A 26,646-nucleotide genomic window follows, 5' to 3' on the forward strand; every position below is an offset into this window, starting at 1 on the left:
AGCAGGTGTTGGGAATATTTCCTTACAGGCTCATCGCGATGAAGGTCTCCATATGGCCTAGATATACCGATGCTCTTTATGTGCACACGTGCGCAGGACAACATCGTGGCCCAGTTTGAGCGAAACCGGCGTCACAACGTTCGTTATCCCGCGTGATGACGCCCGCGTGCGAGCTTCTTCCGGCAGCGTCAAAGCTGACTTATCACGTTGTCAACAATTGAAGACGCTCGTGCCGAACGTGTCAATTGAACGCCGCCAGATGTCTGCCAGTCTTTCCGTTGTGCTTAGCGTCACTAAATATTCATGGCTGCTTATCTGTCTGCTCCCAGCCAAAGTGACTACTGCTATTAGGGAGCGTCTTAAGACACCCGCCTCCTCCCTTTTTGTGCTAAACAAGCCGATGATGCAACGGCAGCTCGGCGTTACCGGCGTGTCGGTACGGGCCTTGCTGTGTGTCACAGGTCAATTCAACAAGAGGAAAGTGATATCGCCTCCCACAGAAAGCGACTCCAGCCTGGCTCGAAACGTCCGGATTAGCTAAACAACAGCGCCGCTTGCTGGTAAAACGACGACGCTACAAAAACATCAAGGGAAACTCGGGAGTATACTATGTGCTGTACTGGCCTTAAATGTATATGTACACGGAATTCCACTCTAGTACTGCGAAAATTTAGGTAGGATAAATAGCATATGAGTTTTTTTTTTTTTTACATAACTACACTATGCAATTTTTACAGGCATGTTGGTGCTCACAAGTACAGATGTAGAGCTAGCAATCATTCGCCCGTGACTGGAACAATAACATCCATGCATCCATTTTCTTTGCCGCTTATCCTCACGAGGGTCGCGGGGGGCCTATCTCAGCTGTCAACGGACAGGAGGCGGGGGTACACCCTCAACTGGTTGCCGGCCAATCACAGGGCACATGGAGACAAACACCCGCACTCACGATCACACCGAGGAGCAATTTAGAGTGTCCAATTAATGTTGCATGTTTTGGGGATGCGGAGGAAACCGGAGTGCCTGGAGGAAACTCATGCAGGCACGGGGAGAACATGCAAAGTACATAAAGGCGGGTGCAGGATTGAACCAGGGACCTCAGTCAGAACTGTGAGGCCAACGCTTTACCAGCTGAGCCCACCGTGCCGCAGGAACAAGAACAGTATTAGGGAAAAATACACCTCACCAGTCAAGTTTAAAGTCAATTCGTGTTTTTAATTGAGACATGAAACAAGTGATTATTTTGTCAAAGCAAAACAATTAACAGTTAAAGCAGTGAAAGTGAACATAATTTTCCGTATTTTCCAGTTTGGACTTGTCCCAATCAGATTACCTTTCACTCTTCATCACTTTACGTTTTTGCCTGTGGAACATATCTCCAACGTTTCAAATGATCTCGTCTGAGAAACGAGCCTTGTACGGCCGGTAGGAGCTAAATCTGGTTGAAATTTTTGTTTGATGATGAAACCATGCATCCATCAGTCATGACTGGAAGTTACAGAGAGCACACTTAAGTGTTCTCTTCGGGTGGAACCAAAGTAATAACAAATGCCAGTATAGTAGTGTTTTCATAAGAATCATTCAGAACATTCAAAATGTCACTGTTGCGCTTGTCCGCATGCTAATTTCTAAAATGATGACAAACTATTTAAGTTGCATGTAAGGCAGGTTTCAAATTTCTTGTTAGGCATATTTACAGATAATGATAACTGCAATATAGTAATTCCTTGCGGTTCAACATTTGTTAATTTATTTTTTTTGGGGGGGGGGGGGGGCTACCGCATTAATTGTTGAAATACTCACCTATTTGCTGTTTTGTGTGCTCTATGGTGGCAATATAGTGAAGTTTATGTTGACGTTTTCAACCATTTTTGGGTATTTATTGGCAATAATAAAACCTTATAGGGGAGTGTCAATTACTGGTGGGTTTTCACAGCAATGTTTAGTGCTTATCCCCGGGAATGGTTCACTGTAATTGGGGAGGGGGGTTTGGAACCAGCATCTATAAGGGACTTTTTTTCTTTGCTGGGTCGACAAAACTTAAGCGTTTTAAAATATAAAGTGTGCTCCCAATGTACTTCGCGAAAACAGAGAGCTCTTGAATTATTTCGTTTCATGTGAGCGGTAACAGCAGCAGCAGGTGTCACTTTGGTTTTCTCGTGTTGACTTAGCTACCTCTGAGAGCAGGCGAGGATGTGCGCCGCCATGGCACTCTTGACAGTCGCGGCCGCGAGGAGGAACGCTGGCGTGCAGATGGCGGCGGCGGCGGCGCAACTCCTTCTCTTTTTCATGGCTTAAACCGACACCAAAGGCAGCCGAGGGACCGGGGCTCGTCTGCGAGAACGTGCCGGGGAAGAGTCGGTACTTGGCACAAGTAGCAGAAACAATTAGCGTCATGATAGCAGAGCCCCGAAGCAGCAGCAGCAGCAGCAGAGGTGGGGGAGGAACAAAGATGGCGGCATAACACAGCTTCCCAATTTCACTGAAGGAACCTTTCCTATTCCTTTGCTTCTTGTCAGAGCCCAAACTTTGTTTTTTCTTTCTTTCTGCGCAGACAATTCAAGTCATGACTCATTTCACTGATGTGTTCCTGTTTGTGTATTTCAAATGAGGAAGCGGCGTGTCCTTGGAGAAACCTCCCATCCCATCCCACAATCCATCGCTTCCCCTTCGTCTGTCTGCAAGATGGAAGCTGCCTCATCCGAAACAATCTTTTTTTTTTTTTTGTACTAAACACTGCTCATTATATTGTACCTCCTTTGAAGCCATGTTAAAAGGGAAACCTCCACGTGGAGTCAGTCAACATAAGTTTGGCACTTTTAACTGTAGGACTGAAAAATCACCGCAGTGGACGTCACTGTCAAAGGTCACACAAAGACATGTCGAACAGTGAACATTGGAGTCAAACAAAAACTTGAATTTGTCCTTTGGCAAGACAACATGGCAGTAGACATCCAGTTTCTATTATGCCTCGCACTATCTGTGCTTCTCACAGGTATGAGTTAAAAGTTTTTTTTAATTTGTGTGAGCGTCTGTTTAAAGTAACTTTGGTTGTTGTATTGAAGGCGTGGGAATGGGAAGCTCTGCGTTGCTCGGAAAGAGTCACAGCAAAGGAAAGGACGACCCGGTGCTGCAGTATGTCGTCAATAACTCCCTGAGGGAGCATCCCGTCCTGACTAAACTCAAAATGGTAAATATTAAAATAAACATCCATTTTGACAGCTTCCCTGCACTTGGGTCCTCCATTGACAAAACATTAGTTGGTCACTGACCTGAAGTTTGACAAAATTCAGTGATAACGGTTCTGGTGACTTTTGAGGCCCGTTTTTGGTTTCAGAGAACTCTCGATGACCCATGGAGCAAAATGATGGTTTCCAGTGAACAAGCTCAGTTGATGGCCAATCTCATAAAACTGATCAATGCCACCAAGGCTATTGAAATTGGTGAGCTCATACCCCTAGCAACACTACAGTAAAGTATACATTTTATTTAACTTATTTGGAATTCCACGAAATTGATCTTATCTTGTGTTTTTTTGTACCCTACAGGGATGTACACGGGGTACAACGCACTCAGTATGGCTTTGGCCATGCCAGAGAATGGACACGTGGTGGCATGTGAAATAAAGGAGGGCTATGTAGATATCGCCAAGCCCTTTTTTAATGAGGTAAAGCCATCTGGCATTTTTATTTCCACTAAGAATCACCAAACATTCTGAAACGGAGCGGTTGTTATGTTAAGTTGAGCTCACTGCCACCATACAGTGGTTGTATCTCAAAATGTTGCCTCCTACTCAAAGTGAAAAATCACCCACAAAACAGCTCTTCAGTCAGGTCACTTGTATCTTAAGGCATCACTGTACTAGCCCCTAAAATGAATCTGGAGTAGAAAATGGCCGTAATTCCCAAATCGTGAAAGTCTTGCACTGCAGTACTTGATATTCAAGATATTCCTCAACAGGCCGGAGTTCAGAACAAGATCGACATACGACTACAGATGGCAATGACAACACTTGGTGAGTGATTTGTGATGAAAATAGACTTCCACTTGAATTGTTGACATTTATGCCCATTTCCTGTAGATGAAATGATAGCAGCTGGTGAATCAGGGACCGTTGACTTTGTGTTCATCGACGCCGACAAATCCAGCTACGACGGATACTACGAAAAATCCCTGGAGCTCATTCGAAAAGGGGGCATCGTTGCCATCGACAACGTAAGCCAACAACTTTTACACGATGTGACTATGTAGCAGATAGTCACTGTGAGTGTGCTGATGTGTGAAGGTGCTGTGGGGGGGAGGGGTTGTGGATCCCGCCCCTGATGATATCACCTCCAGGACTCTGGACGCGTTCAACAAGAAGCTCCATAAGGACGAGAGGATTGATCTGAGCATGCTCGTCGTGGGGGACGGGTTGACTATTGCCATTAAACGTTAAAAGGTGTTAAAAGATCGAATATCTGCATGTCTAGTCTTTATTATAGTAGTCCCTGCACATTCAGTTAAGTATTCACATTTTGGGGGCAATGTGGCATCCGTTATTTGCTGAAAAACAAACATTCACGTTGGATGCTACAAAATGGCATCAAAAACCCGTCTCAATAGGAAAGTAGTTTAGTTCAGGGAAGTAAGTTGAACTGATGAGGCTTGAGTGAAATGAGGTTTTAACGTCAAGGAGGAGCTAAATCTACTCTAGATTGTTCCAGAGTTATCATGCTATGTGCATTTAAATGCACACTTAAAAGTGCATGTTGTCAAAATGAAATCATTTTACTTTTAGGGGTAATGTATGAATCAGCAATTACATCATTTTGGATCAACTTCTGTGGTATACTTAAACTAAAGTATAAATAAAGGCAATTACAAACAGTTTTGGGGCAGGGTCAGGATGGCAGTTTCAATCAAATTCATGTTGGGATTTAAGACTAGGCCTTCTCCAAAACTTTTTTTTTTTTTTCCAAGCCATTCAGAAGTTGACTTACTGGCATGTTTTGATCATTATCCTACTGCAAAACCCAAGTACGTTTCACGTCAAGGTCTCAATCTGATGGTTTAATCAGGATTTTCTGTTAAAGACCAGAATCGATTTTTTTGAGCAATCACAGCAAGTTGTCCAGGTCCTGAAGGAGCGAAGCAGCCCACAACCACATTTGAGTGTTGGTATGATGTTCTTTTCCTGAAATGCTGGCCTACATTTTAGATGTAATCAGGCAGCAGCCCTGACACTTTATTCAGAGGACAAAAGCATCCCTTTGGACTGAAAATGTTATGACAATCATTATTTGTAGCTGGCATAGGTGGAGCAACAAAGGAATTTCTGTAATATTTACAATTTGCAAATTACTGGTAAGTGAAACGGGATAATTTCTCATAGCATTTTGGTGTAGTAAAATTAATTTACACCATAAAATGTATTTAAAATCCCTAGCAGTAGTTTAAGTGAAAAAAAGTTAAGATCACCTTAGAACAAAATTAAAATGAGTTAAACTATCCTCACAATGACAAAAGTGTTTTGCAGAAACTCTCCTTAAGACAGATGAAGGTTGGAGACTTTATTGAAAAGGTAACATACACAAAAGGATCTCCATGTCCTTGTACAGAAAGGATACTTAGAGTTAACTCTTTTACATTTAATAAGTTTGGCATCGCTTTCAAGCACTCGAAGCCTCCCGGTATTTTTATCTGTGCGGTCGGCTGAGTGGACTGGTTTCCGAAGGCCGACAGGATACCTTTGTGCGCGTGTGAAGGAGGCTTACAGCTTTATTTAAACAGCAACGGAAGAAAGCCTAGTGTACTTTAAAACTGAGGAATATCAGCTGGTGGCGTTTCAAAAAGAAATCGGCAGGGGGGTTGACACCACGCAAATAAGGAGTGTCTTGCAAGATCACAATAAAGCCACACAGGCAGAGTGATGCACGCACAACTGGGACTGGATTGGATTTATGGCAGTGCTGGATTGGAACCATGACGTTACAGTTATATAAATAATATGCCACCTGATTCTTGCAACTAGAAATAAAAAAAAAAGAAAGAAAAAAAAACCACACCAGTATGACAATGGTGCTCACTCAAGTTAAGAGTTTTTTGTCGTAGCCTTTGTGAAGCCGATCTCTTCCAAGATGTCCCCCATTTTGCTGGTTGGGAACTGCGTAAGGTCAAATTTCTTCTGATATTCCGGAGTTGCATGGTGTAGGGGACGAGAAGATTAGGCCTCCAATTCCAAACCCAGACCCAGCTTGTGGCCTCCGGCGTTGATGTTCTTGCCGTCGACCAGGCCAGCCAGTGTGAGCTTCACACCTGGGAAGGAATGTTATTGGTTGCATGTTAAAGCTACATATTAGGGGTGCTTCCATACAGACCAAGTACTCAAACCAATTCTTCAATAATACAACAGTAATACTACTTCACCACCTAAGCTAATTTTTACAACATACCAATGAGCACGGTATACAGTATTTATGCAGGTATAGTCTGGCGTGGCTCGTGTAAGGGGGGGGGGGGGGGGTAACATTAGAGTGGACACGGCCTATTAACCGGTCCACACATCTTCTTGCTCCTCTTCTTTTCCTTTCGGCTTGTCCCGTTAGAGGTCGCCACAGCGTGTCATCTCAGATGAACGCATATTTGTTTGGAATAGTTTTACGCTGGACGCCCTTGCTAACGCAACCCCTCTGCATTTTAGCTGGGGAGAGAAGCTTACAGCACCTGGCAGGCGGTCTCCCATCCAAGTACTAACCAGGGCCAACCCCGCTTAGCTTCCGAGATCTGGCTTTCTCAGCCGTAAGCCCTAAACTGGTCCACAGTGTCGTCCCAAAAATATGGTAGTAAGCCACAACATCGTGTTTGTGGCTAAACCTTTAGCCCCCATACAGCCAGTTTTCATCACTGGAAATCCAGTAAGCTTTTAGCAATGTGGGCCCAATTAAAAACTACATACATAGTCAATCAGGACTAGGCCTGAGTGAGTCCTATTAAAATACTGCAAAAGGGAGATTTTACAATTTAGCATGCAATTTTTCAGAATACGGTGGGTGTGTATTATTCTTTAAAACAAATACATTATTCTGTAGTATGACCAACAAAGAAATTGGATATAGACACACAAATCAACTTTCCTGTCAGCTAGGACTAAATCTCTAGATACATTTCAATACCACATCTTTATTTTATTTTTGAATTGTAACCCTACCATTGCAGAAGAATATTGAGTTGATTTAACTTCAACAACTTTCTTTCAGCTTGTTTCGTTAGGGGTCGCCACAGCGTGTCATCTCATTGCCTTGTAAAAATGCAATACTGTGTAATGATGCTCTTGTCAGTAGAAGTCGCACTGCTGTCACTCAAGCAAGCATAGAGATAACGTGGAGTGACACCAGCGAGTCTTTCCATTGACATGATGGGAGTATAAAAGCAGCTGAAACGTTAAAATATATTAAATGTTAGTTGACCTAAATTCAAGTAAAAGTGTTGACAGGATACACTTAATAATCCCCAAGGAGCATATTAAAGACTAACTCAGCAAATGTAAACTTTTTTTGGTTGAAAAATAATTTAAGTCTTTGAAAGGAAATAGTAGGCTAACGTTAGGTCTCAGACAAGTAACGTTTCAAATGCTGGACAAAGTAGTCTAAAATACATAAGAGGGGCATGACGAGGTTTGCTTTGGGCCTACAAATGATTAATCACGGGCCTGCTTTGAGCCAGTGCTTCCACCGCTCGGCATGACAACAAAAGTCGGAGATGCAGCTCGTGCACCAATGAAGAAGGCAGCTAGCTAGCTCTGAGTGCTAACATGAATTGCAAAACACAAGTACGTAAGTCACTGCAATAAATATGCATGCTTCAATTTAGCGCCAGGTGGCATCGGGTCTTCTCTTCCCTGATGTGCTGCTCCCCGCAACTGGGGAAAGCCCAGTGGATTGATTCATTTTATGAAGCAGGGGCAAAACACAACCATAACCGCCGTTCACACAGAGCAGAATGAGCACTCCCACTAACTTTTATCAGGAAGGGCTTTTGACACAGGCAATTTTGATTTGTCAGTGTGGCGAACGTGGGCAATATTACCTTTGCCACGTCCCATTTTAGTTCGCCATTGCCAAGGTGGCTAACGGACAGTGCAAACTATTAAACTTTACAAGATGTATAGTTGGACTGGATTGAGACCTCCCCCACGCAGCATTGATTGAAACATTGAAAAGAGGGTGGAGAAACTTACAAATACAAGGATAGACCAGTTTACACTGTCGTTTTGTTCCAATGATTCGAACGGTACAACCCAGATTATCTTCAAGTTGGAACGTGCCATAGTCGAGCCCTAAACTACACTAATACAGTAGTAGTTACAATTGCAGTACATATTTCCATGAAAGACGTCTAACCCGTTACTAAAAAACAAAACAAATGAAGACCAGGAAGCACTGCAGTATCTGAGTGTACCTCTTGGTACCCATAGACGACACCTTCATTAGCCTGTACCCAAAATACTCAAGTTCCCACCGATGGTAACTTGGAGACAAGTTACTATGCATTGTGAGCATTGGGAACTGAGTACTATAACCAAAATGACAGCTGTAACAGATGATCCGGAATTTAGCCACAATGCCTTGTATACAAAACCTACCATTTAAATAATTTGATGTGTGAGGATATCACTGTCAGTATCTGGTATGACGTACAAAGCTGCACCATATTTGGGGGGGGGGAAGCCACATTTTTTTTTAAACCTGCGAGATATGATGCGATGTGAAATAACAGGATTTGTGTTGGGAAAGTTTATTTTCTAAAGAAACTAGTAGAAAGATTAGTTCATGGTTCGAAAAATTAAACAGGTCAATTCATATTACAAAATATCGAACTAAGCTCACCAGTCAAAAATGAGTTAGTTCATAAGTGCCCCCCAACGTTTCTGAAAAACATGGCCAATGCTCAAAATTCTGGCATTTAATTTCTTCACTGGTGCCACCCAATCATTCCACACTGTCAGCTGCAACTTTCATTCTACGTATATTTAAAAAAAAAAAAAAAAACACCTCTGAGTGGTGTTTTTTTTGTGTGGAATTAAAAAAAAAAAGTGTCTTTAATGTGCAAACAAAAACATGACACGAGAGCAGTGAGGGTGAAATGACAACTTTGCATTTCTCGCAGCTTTGGCTGACAGTTAAAATGTACCTGCTGCTCTCATATTGCAAAAAATAAATTCCATAATAGTGTGATCATAGTATTTGAACTAAAGCATTCTAATACAAAAATTTCCCCTCGTAATCCAGTTTTACAATTATGTACTGTATAACAAAAGAAACACTCCCATTTATGCAGGTTGCCTAAACACACCTCGCACAACTGCGACATGCCTGCCTGTAGTAGTTACATTTTGAAGAAAAATAGGAAATGCAGCAGGCTACATTCATTCTATTGGGATGTCCAAACAGATCCTTCTGCTGGTCACCTAATATTCCAATTGATTCATTATTAATTGCAGCGCCACATCACAGTAGAACCTGTGAAATTACACCTGCACACGCCTACACCTTTTGCAGCGCTAAAATACAAAAGATTGAACGACTTTTGCGAGATCCTACCTTGGAAGATGCCAATTTTCCTTTTGACTTCTTCCCCATCCTTTATTTTATGACATGCTAAACAATTTATCTTGTGTATGGAAAGATAGAATGACTGCTGAATGTGTATGAGTGCTGCAAAACAGGCTGGACTTTCACAGAGAGGGGAGCGGCAAATATAGGCTGCAATTTGCACGTATGGAAAAAGCTACAGTATTTGGCGCAGGAAGCTCACCTGGTCTAAGAGTCTGGGTGTAACCAACACCAACAAGGCTGTTGTTGTTCACTTTAGCCTGGCAAAAAAAAAATAAATAAATAAAAATAAAAAAAAAAAAAAAAAGAGAGAAGGAAGTATTTAAGTACTTTTTCAGTTTTAGTTTTATTTTTTTCTCACCACCTTGCAGCTATACTTACACTGACTGAGGCATCCTTGTCCAGCTGGTATTTGGCGGCGATGCCAAAGCGTGTGCTGTTGCTGCCTGCAGTCCACGCCAGGTTGACGGCAGTCTCCAGTTTGTCGCTCACCTTCTGGTAGATGGAGCCGCCAAAATCTGCTCCGTCGTTGCTTTAAAAGAGCACAAGAATGCATTTCCGCTATCCCAGTGTTTTTCAATGTGTGGTGTAGGAACGCACAACATATCACAATACTATAGGGCGCTACAGATATAAAATTGAATTTATCCAAACAACTTGTGTTACTTACACATTTGTGTGCAGCTGGAAGTCTCCCGTCCTGTAGCCAATGGCGAAGTTGTTCTGGGTCATTCTGGACTTGGCAGTGTCGAAGGTCATCTGGTAGCCAGCGAGCCAGCCCTCATAGCCGACAACGGCTGCACCGTGAATGGTGGGGCCAGCAAAGTCAAAGTCTACGTCGCAGCCCAGGTTCACGTACTCGCGCTTGTAGGCGGTCTTGACCTTGCCGCTCTTCTTGCTGTCCAGGTACGCACATGGTGAAAATACGAATAAGACAACATGGACATTTATCCATCCATCCATCAGGAGAGTGCTGGAGCCTCTCCCAGCTATCAACGGGCATGAGGCGGGGTACACCATGAACTGGTTGCCAGTGAATGGGAGGGCACATAGAGACAAACAGCTATACTCACAATCACACCTATCGCCAATTTAGAGTGTCCAATTAATGTTGCATGTTTTTGGGATGTGGGAGGAAAGCGGAGTGCCCGGAGAAACCCCACTTAGGCAAGGGAAGAACATGCAAACTCCACACAGGAGGTTCCAGGATTGAACCCGGGACCTCAGAACTGTGAAGCCAACGCTTTCCAGCTGCGCCCTCATGCTGCCCTGGACATTCATCTTACATCAAAATAAAACCAGCACAACTGTTAGTTAAGAAGCCACAGTGAAAGCTTCTTTTTAATACGGTGGCTAGGGACTGTGCCCGACCACAAAAAGAGAAAATTGTCTATTCAAAATGCCCCCCCCCCAAAAAAAAAAAAAAAAAAGTGAAACATTGGGGGGGATACATGACCAGGTGAATCCGATTCCAGCCTCACACCTCGACGTGCCAATTGAGATGCTCCCTAATATGGCAGCGAGACAACAACTGCTGGGTCGCTTTCAATGTTGTGAGGAGAGAGGCTCTAAGCACCTTGCAAATGAGACTTGAGATGGCTCCATTGCATGCCCTTAAAAGAAAATGCTAACAGTCTAAAATTGTGGGGCATAAAAATACTCCATTTCTCCTTCTCCTTAAAGTTATTGGGTTATAATGTCTTATCAAAATCCATGCTGATGTTTATTCGTATTCTTAACATGACAACCCGACTCCTGTATATGACTTCAACCTTGACATAAAAACAGGGGGCATCAATAACCTGACAAGCAATATGCCTTTGAGGTGGAACGGAGCGTGCTTTCTGTTTAACTCTATTCTTTTTAATAAAAGGTGTGAAAGCTTGAGAGCGCAATCACAAATGAGTCTTGCTGTCAGTGACTGACGTGTTCCACATTTGGACTGGAGGGCATTGGAGAACTGACCAAGTCCTAACTGGGCAGTGTGTCAATCATATTGTCAAGGCAGCTGGCAAAATAGACCATCTTGAAGTACTTCAAAGGATTCAATAAAATCAATTCTCAGATCAAATGAGTATTATACCCAGTGTTCGGTGAGAAGGTGGTGTCAAAAGTCAACTTCAGTCCCTTGGCGATCTGTGAAGGGTGGGGGGGGGGGGGGTAAGCCAAAGCCATCATTGGGTATTGTGTTCATTGTGGTATTCTGTGATTATAAACTGTAATATTAATGGTTGCCCTAACCTGATCTTCAATTGTGATTTCTGTTCCGAGGGTGTTGTCCGTGTTCCACTTCTCAGTGAAGGTCAGGCCATACTCTGCCCTCTTGTATTTGGTTTCAAGGCTGCCGATGACTTTGCTGGTGTCGGTGTTGGAGGATCCAGATGTTTTGAATTCCTATAAACCCCCAAAAATGTTAAGCTACAAAGCCCAACTCCAATGAAGTTGGGACTGTGCAAGATGTCAATTAAAAACAGAAAACATGATTTGCAAATACTTTGTCACTTTAATCTGTTCCCTTTGCACAATTGTCACTGCAATAAACTATAATGGTGAACCGCGAATGGGTAAGGGCACAATTTTTAAGCATAACATAATGTGGGCCGGTGACACACTCTAAACTGCTCAATTGGCTTTGATTGATTTTTTTATTTGATCAGATTGAAAGATTGGTAAAAGACTGCATCTTACACAATTGTGACACTTATAAGGAATAGTTCCCATTAATTGAATGTATATTGTTCTTTGTACTTGTTAAGTTTGTTTGTTCTTCTTCTCAGTACTTAACATTGTTGCATCAGGGTGCCACCAACTGCCGGAGATAAATTTATTTAGTTTTGTTACATACTTGGCTATTAAATCTTCCTACACAGCTACACAGAAATCACTCAGTTAGCACAGTTCATTGCTACCTCTACAAACACAAGTAAGTACCATAATTTCCGGCCTATGAGTTGCGACGTTTTTCCACACGTTTTCAACCCTGCGGTTTATGCAGTGAATGGGCTAATTTGTGCGTTTTTTTCTAACTGCCACAAGGGGGCACTCGAGTAGAAAAGGTGACACCGGTAGACTATATGCGCCATGTGCTGAGGAACTGACTTTTACTGTTTTTTTTTTTTTTTTTTTAAACAGCCCTGTTTCTGCTACCGTGTTGTTGCTATGTTAAGATAAGCTAAGGTATTAAAACTTTGAAAACTGAGTGTACCGTCTTTCTTTGTAAATATCTCATGATTCAATGTGGGCACTTGTGGCTTTTACACAGTAGCGGCTCATGTATGTACCAAATGGTATTTCCTTTTCAAATGTACTGGGTGAGGCTTACAATCAGGTGTGCTTTGTAGGCCGGAAATTACGGTACTTTCATCCCGAGTTCATCTGAGATGAACTCATTATAAGTGAAAAAGTGTGCTGTGGTCTGACAGGTCAACATTCATAATTCTTTGTGGAAATCATGGACCTCGCCAAGAGTAATTTTTAATACTTTTGTTTGTTTACTGTAGTGACTTTTTTTTTTTTAAAAAACCCAACCTCTGTTGCTCAACCATGTTGATCTTAGTGTTTTTTTTTTTTTTTTTTACATTTGTCAGTGTCTATTTTGAAAAATAAACATTGACATTTCTTTGGATTTCATAATTGAGCAAATTCATATTTATTACCATATAAACAGAAAAGTACCACAATTAGTACCATTGAGTACCTGTCTCAATTCTCACATATGGGGAATCGTTACCGTACTGGCTCAAATAAGAGAGATACGCAAACTATCATCCTTACAAATGGGGACTACATACAATTACTCAAATATCAGCAAATAAATGGTTTTGGTTTTAATACGAAGTAGTTAACTTCTACTTAGACACGAACTATAGCTTCGAATTATTATTTTTTTTTTTAAACTAGCATAACAGATTCCTGTTTTTATATTTATTTACAGTAGGGCACGACTTTACGGGTGGGTATTGCATTGACAAAACCAGACTACAGTAATACCAAACACATTCAAAATGCATGATTGACATATTTAACTATTCGACACCAAGCAGTTTGAAAAGTGTCTATCCAGTCCAAGTGTACATAAATACTATAATTACCACTCCACTGGCTGACTTTGTCTTGACGTCGAGCTTCACCAGGCCGAATCCTAAAAGAGTTGTTTCAATCAAACCCTGCTAGATTCGGCTGGATAGATTAATTTAACGTTGCAACATCCCACATGAATTCCTACCGTAGCCCTTGTTGAAGATGTCCTTGGCAGACTTGCCCAGATCAACATATGAAGGTGGCACGGCCATTGTTCCTACAGAAAGGGGGGAAAAATATTTTCCATTACCATACTAATTAACATAAAAAAAATCCAAGGGTAAAGGAGTTTTTGGGCCATTTTTATGATTTAAAAAATAATTATATATAAATAAACAAACATGGTCATAATATTCTCAAATAAATACAAACTCAAGGGCTCATTTTTATATATTTTAAACATGGCCTGCTTAGTTACAGACGTACCTACCTTAGCTTCTCCCAGCCACAAAATATTTACAGTCATCATGACTTTACGGGCCGAGGTACTGCAGGTAACTGATAAACTACAGCCCATCAAGACTTCTGGTTACAATTTAATTACTCTGGCACATTCCTGTGTTTCCAGCATAGCCCAATACTTCTTTCCACAAAGGATCTCATATAAATTAAAATGCTTTTTCAACTTCCTGTGAATGTATTAAAAAGTGAAAATTATCATTTGTAGGCAAGTATGGATCAGTATCAAGCTAGTCTTATACTGCACAATTCAAGCATTTAAAGTACAGGTGATGCCAAGATGACCCAAACCCAGCCTGACAACATTTAAAGGGATCTAGTGGTAGTTGAAAAGATTTCTGAACACATACATGTACTGATGCAACATACTATGTGCAGAATCAAGATGGCTCATCTCAAATTGAACAGGTTTTGGGAAAAGTTTTTCTGCAGTATGTATGTAAATCTGAGTTATGGTACAGTACTGCCTTGACTTGGGAGTGACACGACTTACAAGTTTTAAAATGCGAGAAGTAACTCAGTCATTTTTGTTTGTCCTGAGGTATGAGCAAAGATTTGAGTTAAAGATTGTATTGGACTTTTCAAGCAATAAATGGTGAAATAAAAAAAAAAAAAAAAAAGAGAGAGAGTCTCCCTAAACTAATACCAAACAGACAATTATATGGATAAATATAACTTCATAAAAAATTCATTCATAGGACAGGGAGTTTTCAGAAAAGGGAACTTAAAGGACAGTGATACTCTAAGAGTTACTCTGAGTCAGCGGTGAGCCAACCTGGACTCAATTCAATAAACAAAGACTGCAGGCATGGCTTAAAGGTGCTCTGGGTAATAGAAAACACACAAGTTAGAATTGCCACCTTGCAAGTAGCATTGTCTGATGTGTCCCATGTCTTCGTCAAAAGACCTCTCAGAACACCTATGATGAATTGTTCACTTCTATACAACTTCCCTAAACAGCACTTAAATATTCCACAGCACTAACGGAAAAATGATCTGTGGACAGTTGAAACGAAGGTTGACAAGTGTGAGAGGGGAAAAAAAAAAAAAAAATTACAAAAAAAATTAAAAAAAGAACACCGACATCAAAAAATTATCCCAACCGTGAAACATGTTAGAGGAAACATCATTGTATGGGCGTGTGCTGCTAACTAGGCCCTATGAATGGGATGCTGTCATAAATGGAAAAATGAATTCAAAAGTTGAACATTTATCAACATGTGTTTTGCAGATGAACTTGAGGCTATCTGTCCAACATCTGAAGCTCAAGAGGATGGGAATTGCAACAGAAGAATGACGCAAAACACAGAAGCAGCAGAATGTCAAAAGTCCTGTTGAATTCAATATTGCTTCCTTCAAAACCCAATCCAGGTATTTTGCTGAACTGAAACTTTTGAAAAGAGGAATGGCCCAAAATTCACCCTAATCGTTGTACATGTCTGATTTGCAACTACGGGAAACGTTTGCTTGAGATTATTGCTGTCACAGGAGGTTCAACCAATTATTAAATCTAAGAATTCATTTACTTTTTCTCCATGAAGTTCAGACCACATTTGAGAAATTATGCAGAAATCTAATAAATTAAAGGTTTCACAGACTTTTTCCTCCCAGTAACGAACAATATAAAAATAGATTTATCTGTATTTTTTTTTTTTTTTAAAGACCCTTTCTGACCACGACTTCTGTCTGTTTGGTCACCGAACAGATTAAACTCAACAGTCAAGCCTGTAACAATATCTAAGGGGTGGGGAGTATGGCAGACCATTGGTTAGCACAGCATGTCACACAGGACAGATCATGGGTTAGGACTTCTCCCCTCCTTTTGTGGAATTTGCATGTTCTCCTTGTGCTTGCATGGGTTTTGTTTTCTCTGACTCACACATAGGAGGTACATTGAGAACTCTAAAATGTGAAAAGGTTTGCGTTGCTTGTATGTACCCAGCGATCAGTCCAAGGGTGTATGCCCTCCATCACCGCTAAGGTCAGCTGGGATAAGGGTTCGCCAAGACAGAACAAGCATGGAACATGCAACGGGCCATTATGTGTGTGTGTGTGTGTGTGTGTGTACAATAAAAACCTTCCAAAATGTCATAACTGACCTTTCCAGCTGCAAACGAAAAAAAAAGAAAACGGACGAGGGTAGATCAGATTCATGCTCAAACGCAGAGTCGATTTAATGTCTACATATTGAGTGCACACATTTTGAAAGCTTGCAAACATTCGCCCAGGACGCTTTCAGATGGGATTCGTCGTGATTACTGAGCGCGTAACTGTGACGTGACCAGCCACTACCAGCGCCCTGACGCCCCGCGAGCATAGTTAACGTGGGACAAATCTCAAGTTTGACAAGCTGGACCTGCAGGTTTAAAGGTGAGGCGGGCACATGTTGGCCACCCGTCAAAGTGATGTGCGCTGTCGAGGACTGTGACTCGACAAAGGCCAAAGTATGGTGAATGCATTCTTAACAAGACCCAAAGAGCTTAGTCATGTGCAAAACGCAAAAGCTGTCATGAAAAACCATTAAAAAAACCCGATAAAATAATAGTTTCTATTCAAAGATTAAAAAAAAAAAAAAAGAGTTTAACCTTAAATGAGTCAGACGCGGCGTGCCCCCGTCTTCCTTAGCTAACGCTGCTAAAGCTATCAGAGTTGCCGGCGAGTGCCTAAAAGCAGCTGAGAGAGTTTCTTTCTGCGCGTTAAACAACGACTGAGACGTTTCTGGCTACAGCCCATCCAAAGGCGTCCCTTACCGGTCGGAGAGACGTGTAGAGGTGAGCTCAAGTGAGTTTGGGACAGATTTCCTCAGACCGCACGGGCGAGGCAGGCTTGGCTGGTTGGAGGACGAGCTGAAGGAGACTGCGCTCACATGAAACCCGACCTATCACATCCTGCCTTAGGACCCGGGTTGGCCATCCTTTGCCTGAGTAAATATAATATAGTCCAGTACTGTACATTTGCGTTATCACTCATATTTTCTGCTTCATCGTTTTAAATAAATTCTCAAGTGTTGCAACACTCGAGACCGTTTACATTTTTAATGTCTTTGTCTCGGAGCTGACGGACTCGGTATTTCACGTTGAGACCAGCACCAATCTATTAATGTGATAGTAAGGTTAAACTGTTCACAAACATTTATAGACTTAATAGCTTTTTGATCTTGAGAGGATTTAACAGAAATGATGTACATTACAGAGTAATCTCACCGTACAACGCAACAAAGTAAGGCTTCTTGTGTGAAATTTTGCCATCAATATGAGATTATTTATTAGAAGTTTATTTGGATTTCCCGTTACTATATTTCCAATCAGTGAGCCCAAACAGCACACCCCTCAAATAAATTTAAAATATTTATTAATCTTGAGCGCAATCCTGCCACAGATCTTGGTTCAGTTTTCTGCAATGGCCCAGTGTCAAAGTACGGTAAGTACAGTAACTGTTTAGACGTGTCAAGAGCAAAAAGTACATTTCACAATATCACACAATATTACAATATTTTGTATCTTTTAACATGATGATTGGATGGTCAGAATTTCTGAATCATTTTGAACTAGGTTTCTTTTACTTTGTTGGATATGAAGTGGAACTACGTATACAGTACCGTACTTTGCGATGATTGGTTGACACGAATACGTAATTCACAAGCAAAAGTTTCCGTCCACTTTTGATGACGCATTTATGTAACATAATTGCGGGAAAGCCAAAGCTAGTATAAATTTTCATTGACCAAACAATGATAGAATGTGACAGAAAAACCTCGCTTTGATGCAGGAAAGTTGCCCGTATTTCTCGTAATGGAGTATGGGAAGGAAAGAGTCGTGGCATTAGTCGACATGGACTGTTTCTACGTGCAAGTAGAGCAAAGGCTGAATCCTGCCCTTAAGAAAACTCCCTGTGTAGTGGCCCAGTATAAGACCTGGAAAGGCGGCGGGTGAGTTTACTTTTTTTTTTTTTTTAAATCCTTTGTCATTGGCAAAAAGTCAAATGATGCACTGGATTACCTGCCTAAATCTATATTTCATCTTTGAGAATTACAATCACAAATTCTTAAAATGAATTATTAAATTGTAAAATGGTGAATAAAATGAAATACATACGGATAGCCCTATAGAATTCCGTCTTTTAATTTTGGCTTCCTCTGCTCTTAGCTAAAACAAATTTACAGAACGGGTGTCCCCACCCTACTGCCTGTTTGCTATTTATTCTTAAATGTTCTCCAGATAATCCATCTTCCTCCTACATAAAAAAAAAAAAAAAAAAAAACATGCATGTTAGGTTCATTTTAAGTCTAATTTGTCCTTGGATGTGATTGTGATTATCAAGTTTTCTATATGTGCCCTGTCAGGCTGACGATTTCAAGATGCATTCAGCCTCTCGGCCAAAGTTTGGAAATATGAAAACATCAATTCTATGCTTGTCACACATTGTCAGACTGTTAATCATAAAAACCGCCGCAGTAGTCTTTGGTTTTCCTCCTTACCTAATGAGGAAAATGGATGAATTATTTCCAAAAGCAATCATACGTTTTGATAGTGAAGTGTTGCCTTCTCTGCCCTCCTTCTTTCCTCAGGATCATAGCTGTTAGCTACGAGGCCAGGGCCCATGGTGTCACCAAGAACATGTGGGTGGACGATGCCAAGAAGCTGTGCCCGGATCTCCAGGTGGCACGAGTGCGCGAATCTCACGGAAAGGCGGACCTGACCCCGTGAGCGACACCCACGTCATCGTAATAATTGTCAATCAGTGAAGCACAATTTTAAATAGACCGTTGTGTTCAGTTACAGGGAGGCCAGCGTGGAAGTAATCCAAGTGATGTCTCGCTTTGCGGTGGTCGAGCGGGCCAGCATCGACGAGGCCTACATGGACTTGACTGCAGCTATTCAGCAGCAGCTGAAGGACATGGCGGACAAACAAATACAGCCTCACCAGCTGAGGACCACCTGCATTCAAGGGTACCCTCACAATTCATCCGAAGGAGAGGAAGAACCTGCTGAGGATCCCATTCTGGACAAAGGTAGGTGTGGCCATACATTGTCTGCCATGTAGATTGAACTAAAGTCATACAAACATCCACTGCAACTACAATAATACTGAATACTGTAATATTAGCACTGTAAAGCCAGATTTTTTTTCCCCCACAAAATCCACAAATTTTAAATGTTCACTATCCTGTGTGTGCAACAGAGAAGCAGAGGTCCACAGGTGTGCTACAGTGGCTGGCGTCTCTGCCCATGCACAACTCAGCAGAGCTTCAGCTCACCGTGGGGGCCCTCATTGTGGAGGAAATGAGGGCGGCTGTGGAGCAGCACACGAGCTTCCAGTGTTCAGCTGGGATCTCACACAACAAAGTAGGACAAATGTTCACTGTTCGTAAAAAACATTTTCCCAGTAGGGAGAGGGGAAAAAATATATTGAACTGCATAAAAATATCTTGAATTTAAAATGTATGTAAGTCTATTATTTGTCTATATTATTGTACATACATATTTCATATATTAGATAGAGCAGTGATTCCCAAACAGTGAGCCGGGGTACATTAGTGTGCCGTGAGCGCTCTGCAGGTGTGCCGTGGGAAGTTATCCAATTTTATGTAATTGCTAAAAAAAAACATTTATTCCAAGAAATAATGTCTCTTTATTCATCTATTTATGACAGTAATGCACAATGACAGACAGAACAAAAAAAGTCCTCTTCTATTAGATGGCAGGAAGTACATACAGTAATTAATTGCTAGACTTTTGGTAGCATTTACTTTTGTTGGTGTGCCATGGGATTTTTCAATTGTAAAATGTGCCATGGCTCTATAAAGGTTGGAAATCACTGAGATAAAGCATGTAAATTGTGTGAAGTACACGGCATTCAAATTAGTAGCGCTGTATTTGTATTGAAAGTCGTATTTAATTCCTTTGTGCTTCTTCCAGGTGCTGGCTAAACTGGCGTGCGGGTTGAACAAACCAAATCGACAGACCGTTTTGCCACTGGACTCCGTGACCGAACTTTTCAACACACTACCCATTAGCAAGATGTGAGCGTTTCATTGAAGCCACTGCCAAATACAACGCTTTCCCTTATGAATTCAACTCACTGTGATTTCCACAGACGGAACCTGGGCGGAAAACTGGGGGTCTCGGTCACAGAAGCGCTTCATGTGGAGCACATGGGGGAGCTGACTCGCTTCTCTCAGGCTCAACTGGGGCACCACTTTGGAGAGAAGACCGGGTAAGGCTGAAAAACCACAGGCTTCTCTGTGCCCGTGATTATTTTATTGGATCGACTCCGTGTTTTTTCAGTCAGTGGCTGTATGATTTGTGTCGGGGCATTGACTTTGAAGCGGTGAAACCCAGGCAGCTGCCAAAATCAATTGGCTGCAGTAAGAACTTCCCTGGGAAAACATCACTGGCGACAAAAGAGCAGGTACTCACACTTATCTAACATGACCTTTTCCAATGCTATTTAATACAGCTGTTTTGGGTTTTTTTTTTTTATAAATCCATGCATACCTAATGTTGTGGAAGCATATTTCTGTTTTATGTTCAATTATTCTGCAAAGGTCCAGTATTGGCTTCATCAGCTGGCTTTGGAGCTGGAGGAGAGGCTGACCAAGGACAGAGAAGTGGTAAGAAAAAGGCTTTGGAATGACCCCACGTCCTCATTTAGTAGACTGCCAAGCAGTCATATTAGCGAGGATAGTTTTTTCAATCATATTATTTGTCCACAGATGAGTAATGATTAAAATTGAAAAAAATACAAAATATGTTTTGATAAATACAGCGAAGAAAATAAGTATTTGAACACCCTGCTATATTGCAAGTTCTCCCACTTAGAAATCATGGAGGGCTCTGAAATTTTCATCGTAGGTGCATGTCCACTGTGAGAGAGATAATCTAAAATAAAAAATCCAGTAATCACAATGGAGGATTCTTTAACGATTTGTGTGATGCAGCTACAAATAAGTATTTGAACACCTGTCTATCAGCTAGAATTCTGACCCTCAAAGACCTGTTAGTCCGCCTTTAAAAGTCCACCTCCACTCCATGTATTGTCTTCGTCGTTAGGTCGTTAGCGGCATAAAGACACATCTCCACCCCATACAACCAGTAAGACTCAAACTTGTAACATGGCCAAGACCAAAGACACCAGAGACAAAATTGTACAACTCCACACAGCTGGAAAGGGCTACAGAGAAATTGCCAAGCAGCTTTTGGAAAAAAAAGGTCCATTGTTGGAGCAATCATTAGAAAATGGAAGAAGCTAAACATGACTGTTAATCTCAATCGGAGTGAAGCCCCATGCAAGATAGCACCTCGTGGGGTCTCAATGATCCTTAGAAAGGTGAGGAATCAGCCCAGGACTACGCAACAAGACTGGGTCAATGACCTGAAAAGAGCTGGGACCACCGTTTCCAAGCCGACTGTTGGTAATACACTAAGACGTCATGGTTTGAAATTATGCATGGCATGGAAGGTTCCCCTGGTTAAACCAGCACATGTCAAGTCCCGTCTTGAGTTTGCCAATGACCATTTGGATGATACACAGGAGTCACGGGAGAAGGTTTTGTGGTCAGATGAGAGCAAAATGGAACTTTTTGGTCATAATTCCACTTGCTGTGTTTGGGGGAGGACTAATGATGAGTTCCATCCCAAGAACACCATCCCTACTGTGAAACATAGGGGTGGTATCATCATGCTTTGGGGGTGTTTTTCTGCACATGGGACAGGCCAACTGCACTGTATTAAGGAGAGGATGACTGTGGCCATGTATTGTGAGATTTTGGGGAAAAACCTCTTTCCCTCAGAGCATTGAAGATGGGTCGTGCCTGGGTCTTTCAACGTGGCAATGACCAGAAGCACACAGCCAGGCAAACCAAGGAGTGGCTCCGTAAGAAGCATATCAAGGTTCTGGCGTGGCCTAGCCAGTCTCCAGACCTAAACCCAATAGAAAATCTTTCGAGAGAGCTGAAACTCCGTATTTCTCAGCGACAGCCCAGAAACCAGTCTGATCTAGAGAAGATTTGTGTGGAGGAATGGGCCAAAATCCCCCTTGTAGTGTGTGCAAACCTGGTGAACAACTACAGGAAACGTTTGACCTCTAATTGCGAACAAAGGCTACTGTACCAAATATTAACATAGTTTTTCTCAGGTGTTCAAATACTTATTTGCAGCTCTATCAGAAAAATAAATCGTTAAAAAAAAATCATACATTGTGATTTCTGGATTTTTTTTTTGTACCTACGATGAAAATTTCAGACCCCTCCATGATCTCTAAGTGGGAGAACTTGCAATATAGCAGGGTGTTCAAGTACTTATTTTCTTCACTGTAATGCTAGGCACCTAATGATACATTTCTTTTCCTCATCTGAGGAAAAAAAGCAATATTACCATAACATTTCCTGTACATTGCCCTCGCGAGATTAGCAATATTTTTTTTTTCTTCCAGAACAGTCGCGTAGCAAAACAGCTAACGGTCGGCGTCCGACAGCTGGGTGACAAGCGGCAGAGCAGTTTCTCGCGCTGTTGCGCTCTCGTGCGCTACGATGCCGCCAAGTTGTCGGCCGACAGCTTCGCCATCATCAAGAGCCTCAACGCGGCGGGAAACCAGCAGGTGGCATGGTGGGTTCAATCTAACCGGACACGCGCTTGTCAAGTCTTAATGTTAGATTCTACCCTTCTGTTGATTATTGATATGGTTAAAATTTTTGTAACTTCATAAAAAGCCATTTAATTCTCCAAGCATGACTTGTTGCTTGCCTCGTAGCAAATTTACCATAGACTCTTAGTGCTTGGATTTAGTACTGCATTCTATTTATCCAGTTAGTCGTTACTTTATAAGTTAGTTGAGATGGGCTCCGGCGCTCCCACGACCCTTGTGAGAATAAGCGGCTTGGAAAATGGTTGGATGGATGTTGAAAAAAAAAGGATGGACTGATAAATCATTTCAGAATTGGCAATAAATGTTGACAATGTCCAGTGGGCTTGTGTTTGTCCCTTCATACAATTCTGCTTGTCACGCAGGAGTCCACCGCTCACGCTGCTGCACCTCTCGGCCAGCAAATTCTCCGACGCCCCTTCAGCCTCAGCTGGGGGCATCGCGGGCTTTCTCAGCGCAGACGCGCCTTCCACTCAAAGCGTTCTCTCCGCCAGCCATGCCCCACGCAAATCACCCGCCACCATTGATTCCTTCTTTCACAGGCAGCAAACAGAATCTCAGTCGACTCCATCGTGTTCCCTCTCTTCTCCGAGTCCTTCTAAAGGCACTTTGGCAGACCCTCGCACAAGCATCGCCTCGTTTTTCCGGAAGAAAAATGCAGAAACTGGTTTGAATCCAAGCCACGATGGTGAAAAGCGAGCAGATGGCTTTCCCACCCACACTGAGGACACAGCAGAAGATGTGCTCAAGTGTCATCGCTGCGGCCAGAACGTGCCGGCGTGGGAGATGCCCGAACACAATGACTATCATTTCGCCTTGGACCTACACAAATCCTTTTCCCCTTCTTGTTCTTCCTCCTTTGTCAGAAGGGAACCTCCTGCTGGGGCATCGCCGTCCTCTCAGCTTAAAACTAAAAGCAGAGTGTCAGGAGGACCCCAAGCCAAAAGACATTGCTCACAAGGAGGAGGAGGAAGTACGGGGACTCTGGATTCTTTTTTCCAAAGATACTAATCTTTATATGTGAAAGTGCCCCCGTATAGATTTCAGGAACAAATACAGTGATGTCTAGAGAGTGGACCAAGTTGAGACGTTCATCTATTTTTTTTTTTTTCTTTTTTGGGACTTGCAGTTGCGAGCAATACGAGTTATGGGAGATCTTGAGATATACCACTTAAAATGCAACAATTAAGGCACTGTTGTTATGTCCCCACATGTGGGCAAGGACAGCCACAGTCACCTTCAGCCATTTATTGAAAGGAAAAAACAGTCAATTACAAATATACAAAATTAGAACCTTCACCAGTACTCAAGTAGTAGTCAACCTAGACCCTGATGTCATGCCCCTTAAACATAAATAATACAGTATGTAACAATTAAAAGAACATTGAACATTAGTTTTTACACAATACAGTGAGTGCCATTTTCTTCATTGGCTGTAAGGGATAATACTATTTCTGTTCATTTAAATCAAGAATAATTGATGTAATGATGGTTGAGTAGATTTAATCATTAATTTTTGCCACTGAATAAATTAAACTCCAGTTAAGATATGGTGTAAGAATTATAATTGAAGATTATTAAATTGTCCATGATTGTGAATGTTTTTTTTAAATTTCAGCCTATCATTGGCTGGCAGGCAGCCCACCTTATTCAAAGTCAGCTGCGTTAGTCTCTAACTCACTTGCAACTCTAATGAGGATTTAAATTGAATGAATTACAATAACTTTGTTGTTTGTCAGTGACATTTGCTCTTAGAGAATAAAAATCAACATTGGACCCCGACTGGACCTGTTCTAAAGGATTTTATACTCATTTTACATGTTTTTTTCTTGGTGAAAAAAAGAAATAAAGTAGACCTTTCCACTATTTGCACAAACCTGAATAAAATCTCATTGGAACTTTCAAAAGTCCCCAAAAGGTAACCCAAACATACTTGTAATTTTTAAAAAAAAGCACTTTGTTTGACTGTTCTATCTGATTTTTATCATTATTGATTACATGTTGACCAAAAGATAAATGTAGAATTTAGACTATGTTCCGTCATAACCACCCAGTTATGCGAATGTTCCATAAAGTGTCCATAATTTTAAAAATAAAACTGTTCAAAAGTCAGTGCTCTTTTACGTAGAACCATGAGTCTATAATTATTATAATCAATCCATCCATTTTCTGAGCCACTAATCCTCAAGAGGGTCACGGAAGTGCTGAAGCCAATCCCAGCTGTCATCGGGCAGGAAGCAGGGTACACCCTGAACTGGTTGCCAGCCAATCCCATCTTTTGATCATCTTAAAACAAATTAATAGACTGCACCTCAAGGAGGCGCATCGAGTTAATATTCTGAAAAATATGTCATATTAGATACTTGGAATGGCACATGACCAGAGAGAGAAATTCACATTGAAAACAACAAAACAGCCTTTTTGAAAACAAATGATAAGAAAAAAAACCCTCATTTTCCTACACTTATTTTCCTTTTTTGTTGCTTGTAACACTTGCTGATCCTTAAAAGACTGAAAATGTTGAGATATGATGTTGATGAGCCCTTGTAAATATTGTATGATTTGTAACATTTCTATTGTTCCACTTGTCTTTCCCTAATTGCAATATCCACCTGATTTGAAATACATACTGTACACTCACAATGTTTGAAGTAAGAGCTGGGTAGTAATTACTGACACTTTACTTTGAAGAATAATTTAGTTTAGTTTTAATTCTTACTTGACTGATGTTTTAGCTATTTTTCTTAGGCAAAAGAATAGAAAATAATGGAATCTTATTTTAATTGTAATTTATAAAGACAAAACACAATTAAATTCTGTGTAAATCGTCCAACACAATGGGCTAATGGTTCTAACCGGGACATCTACCTCCTAATGAAAATGTTTTGTTTTTTTACAAACATTTCCAGTTAATTGTCAAAAATCATAGCAAAACTAGCGTCCCACCCCCTTAGCATTTTGAGGAGAAACTGTCCAGTAAATTTATTGTATTTTATAAATGGGTATATCATATCAAGGCATTAAGTTTTGGAAAAAAAGGCTGATATTATTCTATTAATTTTTAATCCCACCAATTCCAATTCTTAACAATAAACAGTTCAAACTGCATAGAAGTCACATTTTAATGTGATAAAAGCTTCATTTAATACACCAATTGGATCTGTACATAGTTCATGTGATTATACACTTTGCATTCAAAATGGGATAAACAAGTCATAAAGCTTCAACAAGTTTGATTGTAAAATGTAAAAACTACTAGAAATACACCTGAGATGCACAAAAACACAAAATGTATAGCTAGATATATATTACAAAAGGTTGAAATATGCTCTTGAAAAAACCACAACATAATGATAGAATGGGGTGTGTAACTGTAAAGTTGATGTAACAGTGCGGCAGTCATATAAGATAGTTGGTAAAAAGAATTATCGTAAGGCCTACAGTAGTCTTGGTTTGGAGTAGTACCAAACAGTCAAACGATTTGGTACAAATATTTGCATTTTGAACTAGTAGCACCAGCTTTAAGATTTTTTTGAAACTGCTTGAATGACTTGTGTTGTGTTGGAAGGCACTTCCATGAGGCACTGCGTGTTTGTGTGCATGCAACGTCAGTAACTTCAAGAGCCTGCGGCAAATATATTTGAAAGAAAATGGCTTTTACTTTCAAATTCACGCTGTGCAGCAAGTCTTAGGTTGCCCGTATTATTCTTTTTTTTGTATCAATGCTATCTAATAAAATACACTCACTGGAGAACTTAAGCCAAGGGAACAAATGTAAAAAATACAGTGGAACCTCAGAATTTGAACGTATCATTGGTAGTACAAATCGGTTTTTGGATAAAAAAAAAAAAAAAAAAAAAAAAGAAAAGAA

General features: G+C 41.1%; 3 protein-coding genes across 4 annotated transcripts; 2 read left to right on the forward strand and 1 right to left on the reverse strand.

Annotated features, from left to right (window-relative positions):
- Positions 1-1,234: 1,234 nt before the first annotated feature.
- comtd1 (catechol-O-methyltransferase domain containing 1) lies at positions 1,235-4,447 on the forward strand. The gene is made up of 7 exons (XM_061837778.1): positions 1,235-2,995; positions 3,066-3,190; positions 3,338-3,443; positions 3,549-3,667; positions 3,961-4,015; positions 4,082-4,215; positions 4,286-4,447. The coding sequence occupies exons 1-7, from the start codon at positions 2,941-2,943 to the stop codon at positions 4,436-4,438; spliced, it is 747 nt and encodes a 248-aa protein (XP_061693762.1). The 5' UTR covers positions 1,235-2,940; the 3' UTR covers positions 4,439-4,447.
- A 1,090-nt stretch (positions 4,448-5,537) lies between these two features.
- Positions 5,538-17,030, reverse strand: LOC133510258 (voltage-dependent anion-selective channel protein 2). The gene is made up of 9 exons (XM_061838071.1): positions 16,883-17,030; positions 13,819-13,890; positions 13,685-13,734; positions 11,835-11,987; positions 11,677-11,729; positions 10,264-10,491; positions 9,975-10,125; positions 9,796-9,853; positions 5,538-6,297 (listed from the first exon to the last, which is right to left on the reverse strand). The coding sequence occupies exons 2-9, from the start codon at positions 13,883-13,885 to the stop codon at positions 6,206-6,208; spliced, it is 852 nt and encodes a 283-aa protein (XP_061694055.1). The 5' UTR covers positions 13,886-13,890; positions 16,883-17,030; the 3' UTR covers positions 5,538-6,205.
- Positions 16,407-26,643, forward strand: polh (polymerase (DNA directed), eta). Of its 2 annotated transcripts, none has more exons than XM_061838067.1 (11): positions 16,407-16,502; positions 17,901-18,060; positions 18,700-18,834; positions 18,908-19,143; positions 19,314-19,477; positions 20,051-20,154; positions 20,229-20,348; positions 20,420-20,543; positions 20,680-20,745; positions 22,566-22,738; positions 23,141-26,643. In XM_061838067.1, the coding sequence occupies exons 2-11, from the start codon at positions 17,924-17,926 to the stop codon at positions 23,784-23,786; spliced, it is 1,905 nt and encodes a 634-aa protein (XP_061694051.1). In that variant the 5' UTR covers positions 16,407-16,502; positions 17,901-17,923; the 3' UTR covers positions 23,787-26,643. The 2 variants fall into 2 exon arrangements, with proteins under 2 accessions (XP_061694051.1, XP_061694050.1); XM_061838066.1 differs by lacking the exon at positions 16,407-16,502 and adding an exon at positions 16,948-17,056.
- Positions 26,644-26,646: the final 3 nt, after the last annotated feature.

This window comes from Syngnathoides biaculeatus, chromosome 12 (genome assembly GCF_019802595.1).
Source record: "Syngnathoides biaculeatus isolate LvHL_M chromosome 12, ASM1980259v1, whole genome shotgun sequence".
Classification (NCBI taxonomy): Eukaryota; Metazoa; Chordata; class Actinopteri; order Syngnathiformes; family Syngnathidae; genus Syngnathoides; species Syngnathoides biaculeatus.

Bases quoted from the DNA above. Each gene is read 5' to 3' on its own strand.
- comtd1 (XM_061837778.1), top strand. From the start codon at position 2,941: ATGGCAGTAGACATCCAGTTTCTATTATGCCTCGCACTATCTGTGCTT. The intron at 3,191-3,337 runs GTAAATATTAAA...TTTTGGTTTCAG, and splicing joins TCCTGACTAAACTCAAAATG to AGAACTCTCGATGACCCATG. The intron at 4,216-4,285 runs GTAAGCCAACAA...TGATGTGTGAAG, and splicing joins GCATCGTTGCCATCGACAAC to GTGCTGTGGGGGGGAGGGGT.
- LOC133510258 (XM_061838071.1), bottom strand. From the start codon at position 13,885: ATGGCCGTGCCACCTTCATATGTTGATCTGGGCAAGTCTGCCAAGGAC. The intron at 11,730-11,834 runs GTTAGGGCAACC...CACCCTTCACAG, and splicing joins AAATCACAATTGAAGATCAG to ATCGCCAAGGGACTGAAGTT. The intron at 10,492-11,676 runs GTATAATACTCA...GTACCTGGACAG, and splicing joins ACCTTCTCACCGAACACTGG to CAAGAAGAGCGGCAAGGTCA.
- polh (XM_061838066.1), top strand. From the start codon at position 16,999: ATGAAACCCGACCTATCACATCCTGCCTTAGGACCCGGGTTGGCCATC. The intron at 19,144-19,313 runs GTAGGTGTGGCC...TGTGTGCAACAG, and splicing joins GGATCCCATTCTGGACAAAG to AGAAGCAGAGGTCCACAGGT. The intron at 20,349-20,419 runs GTAAGGCTGAAA...GTGTTTTTTCAG, and splicing joins CACTTTGGAGAGAAGACCGG to TCAGTGGCTGTATGATTTGT.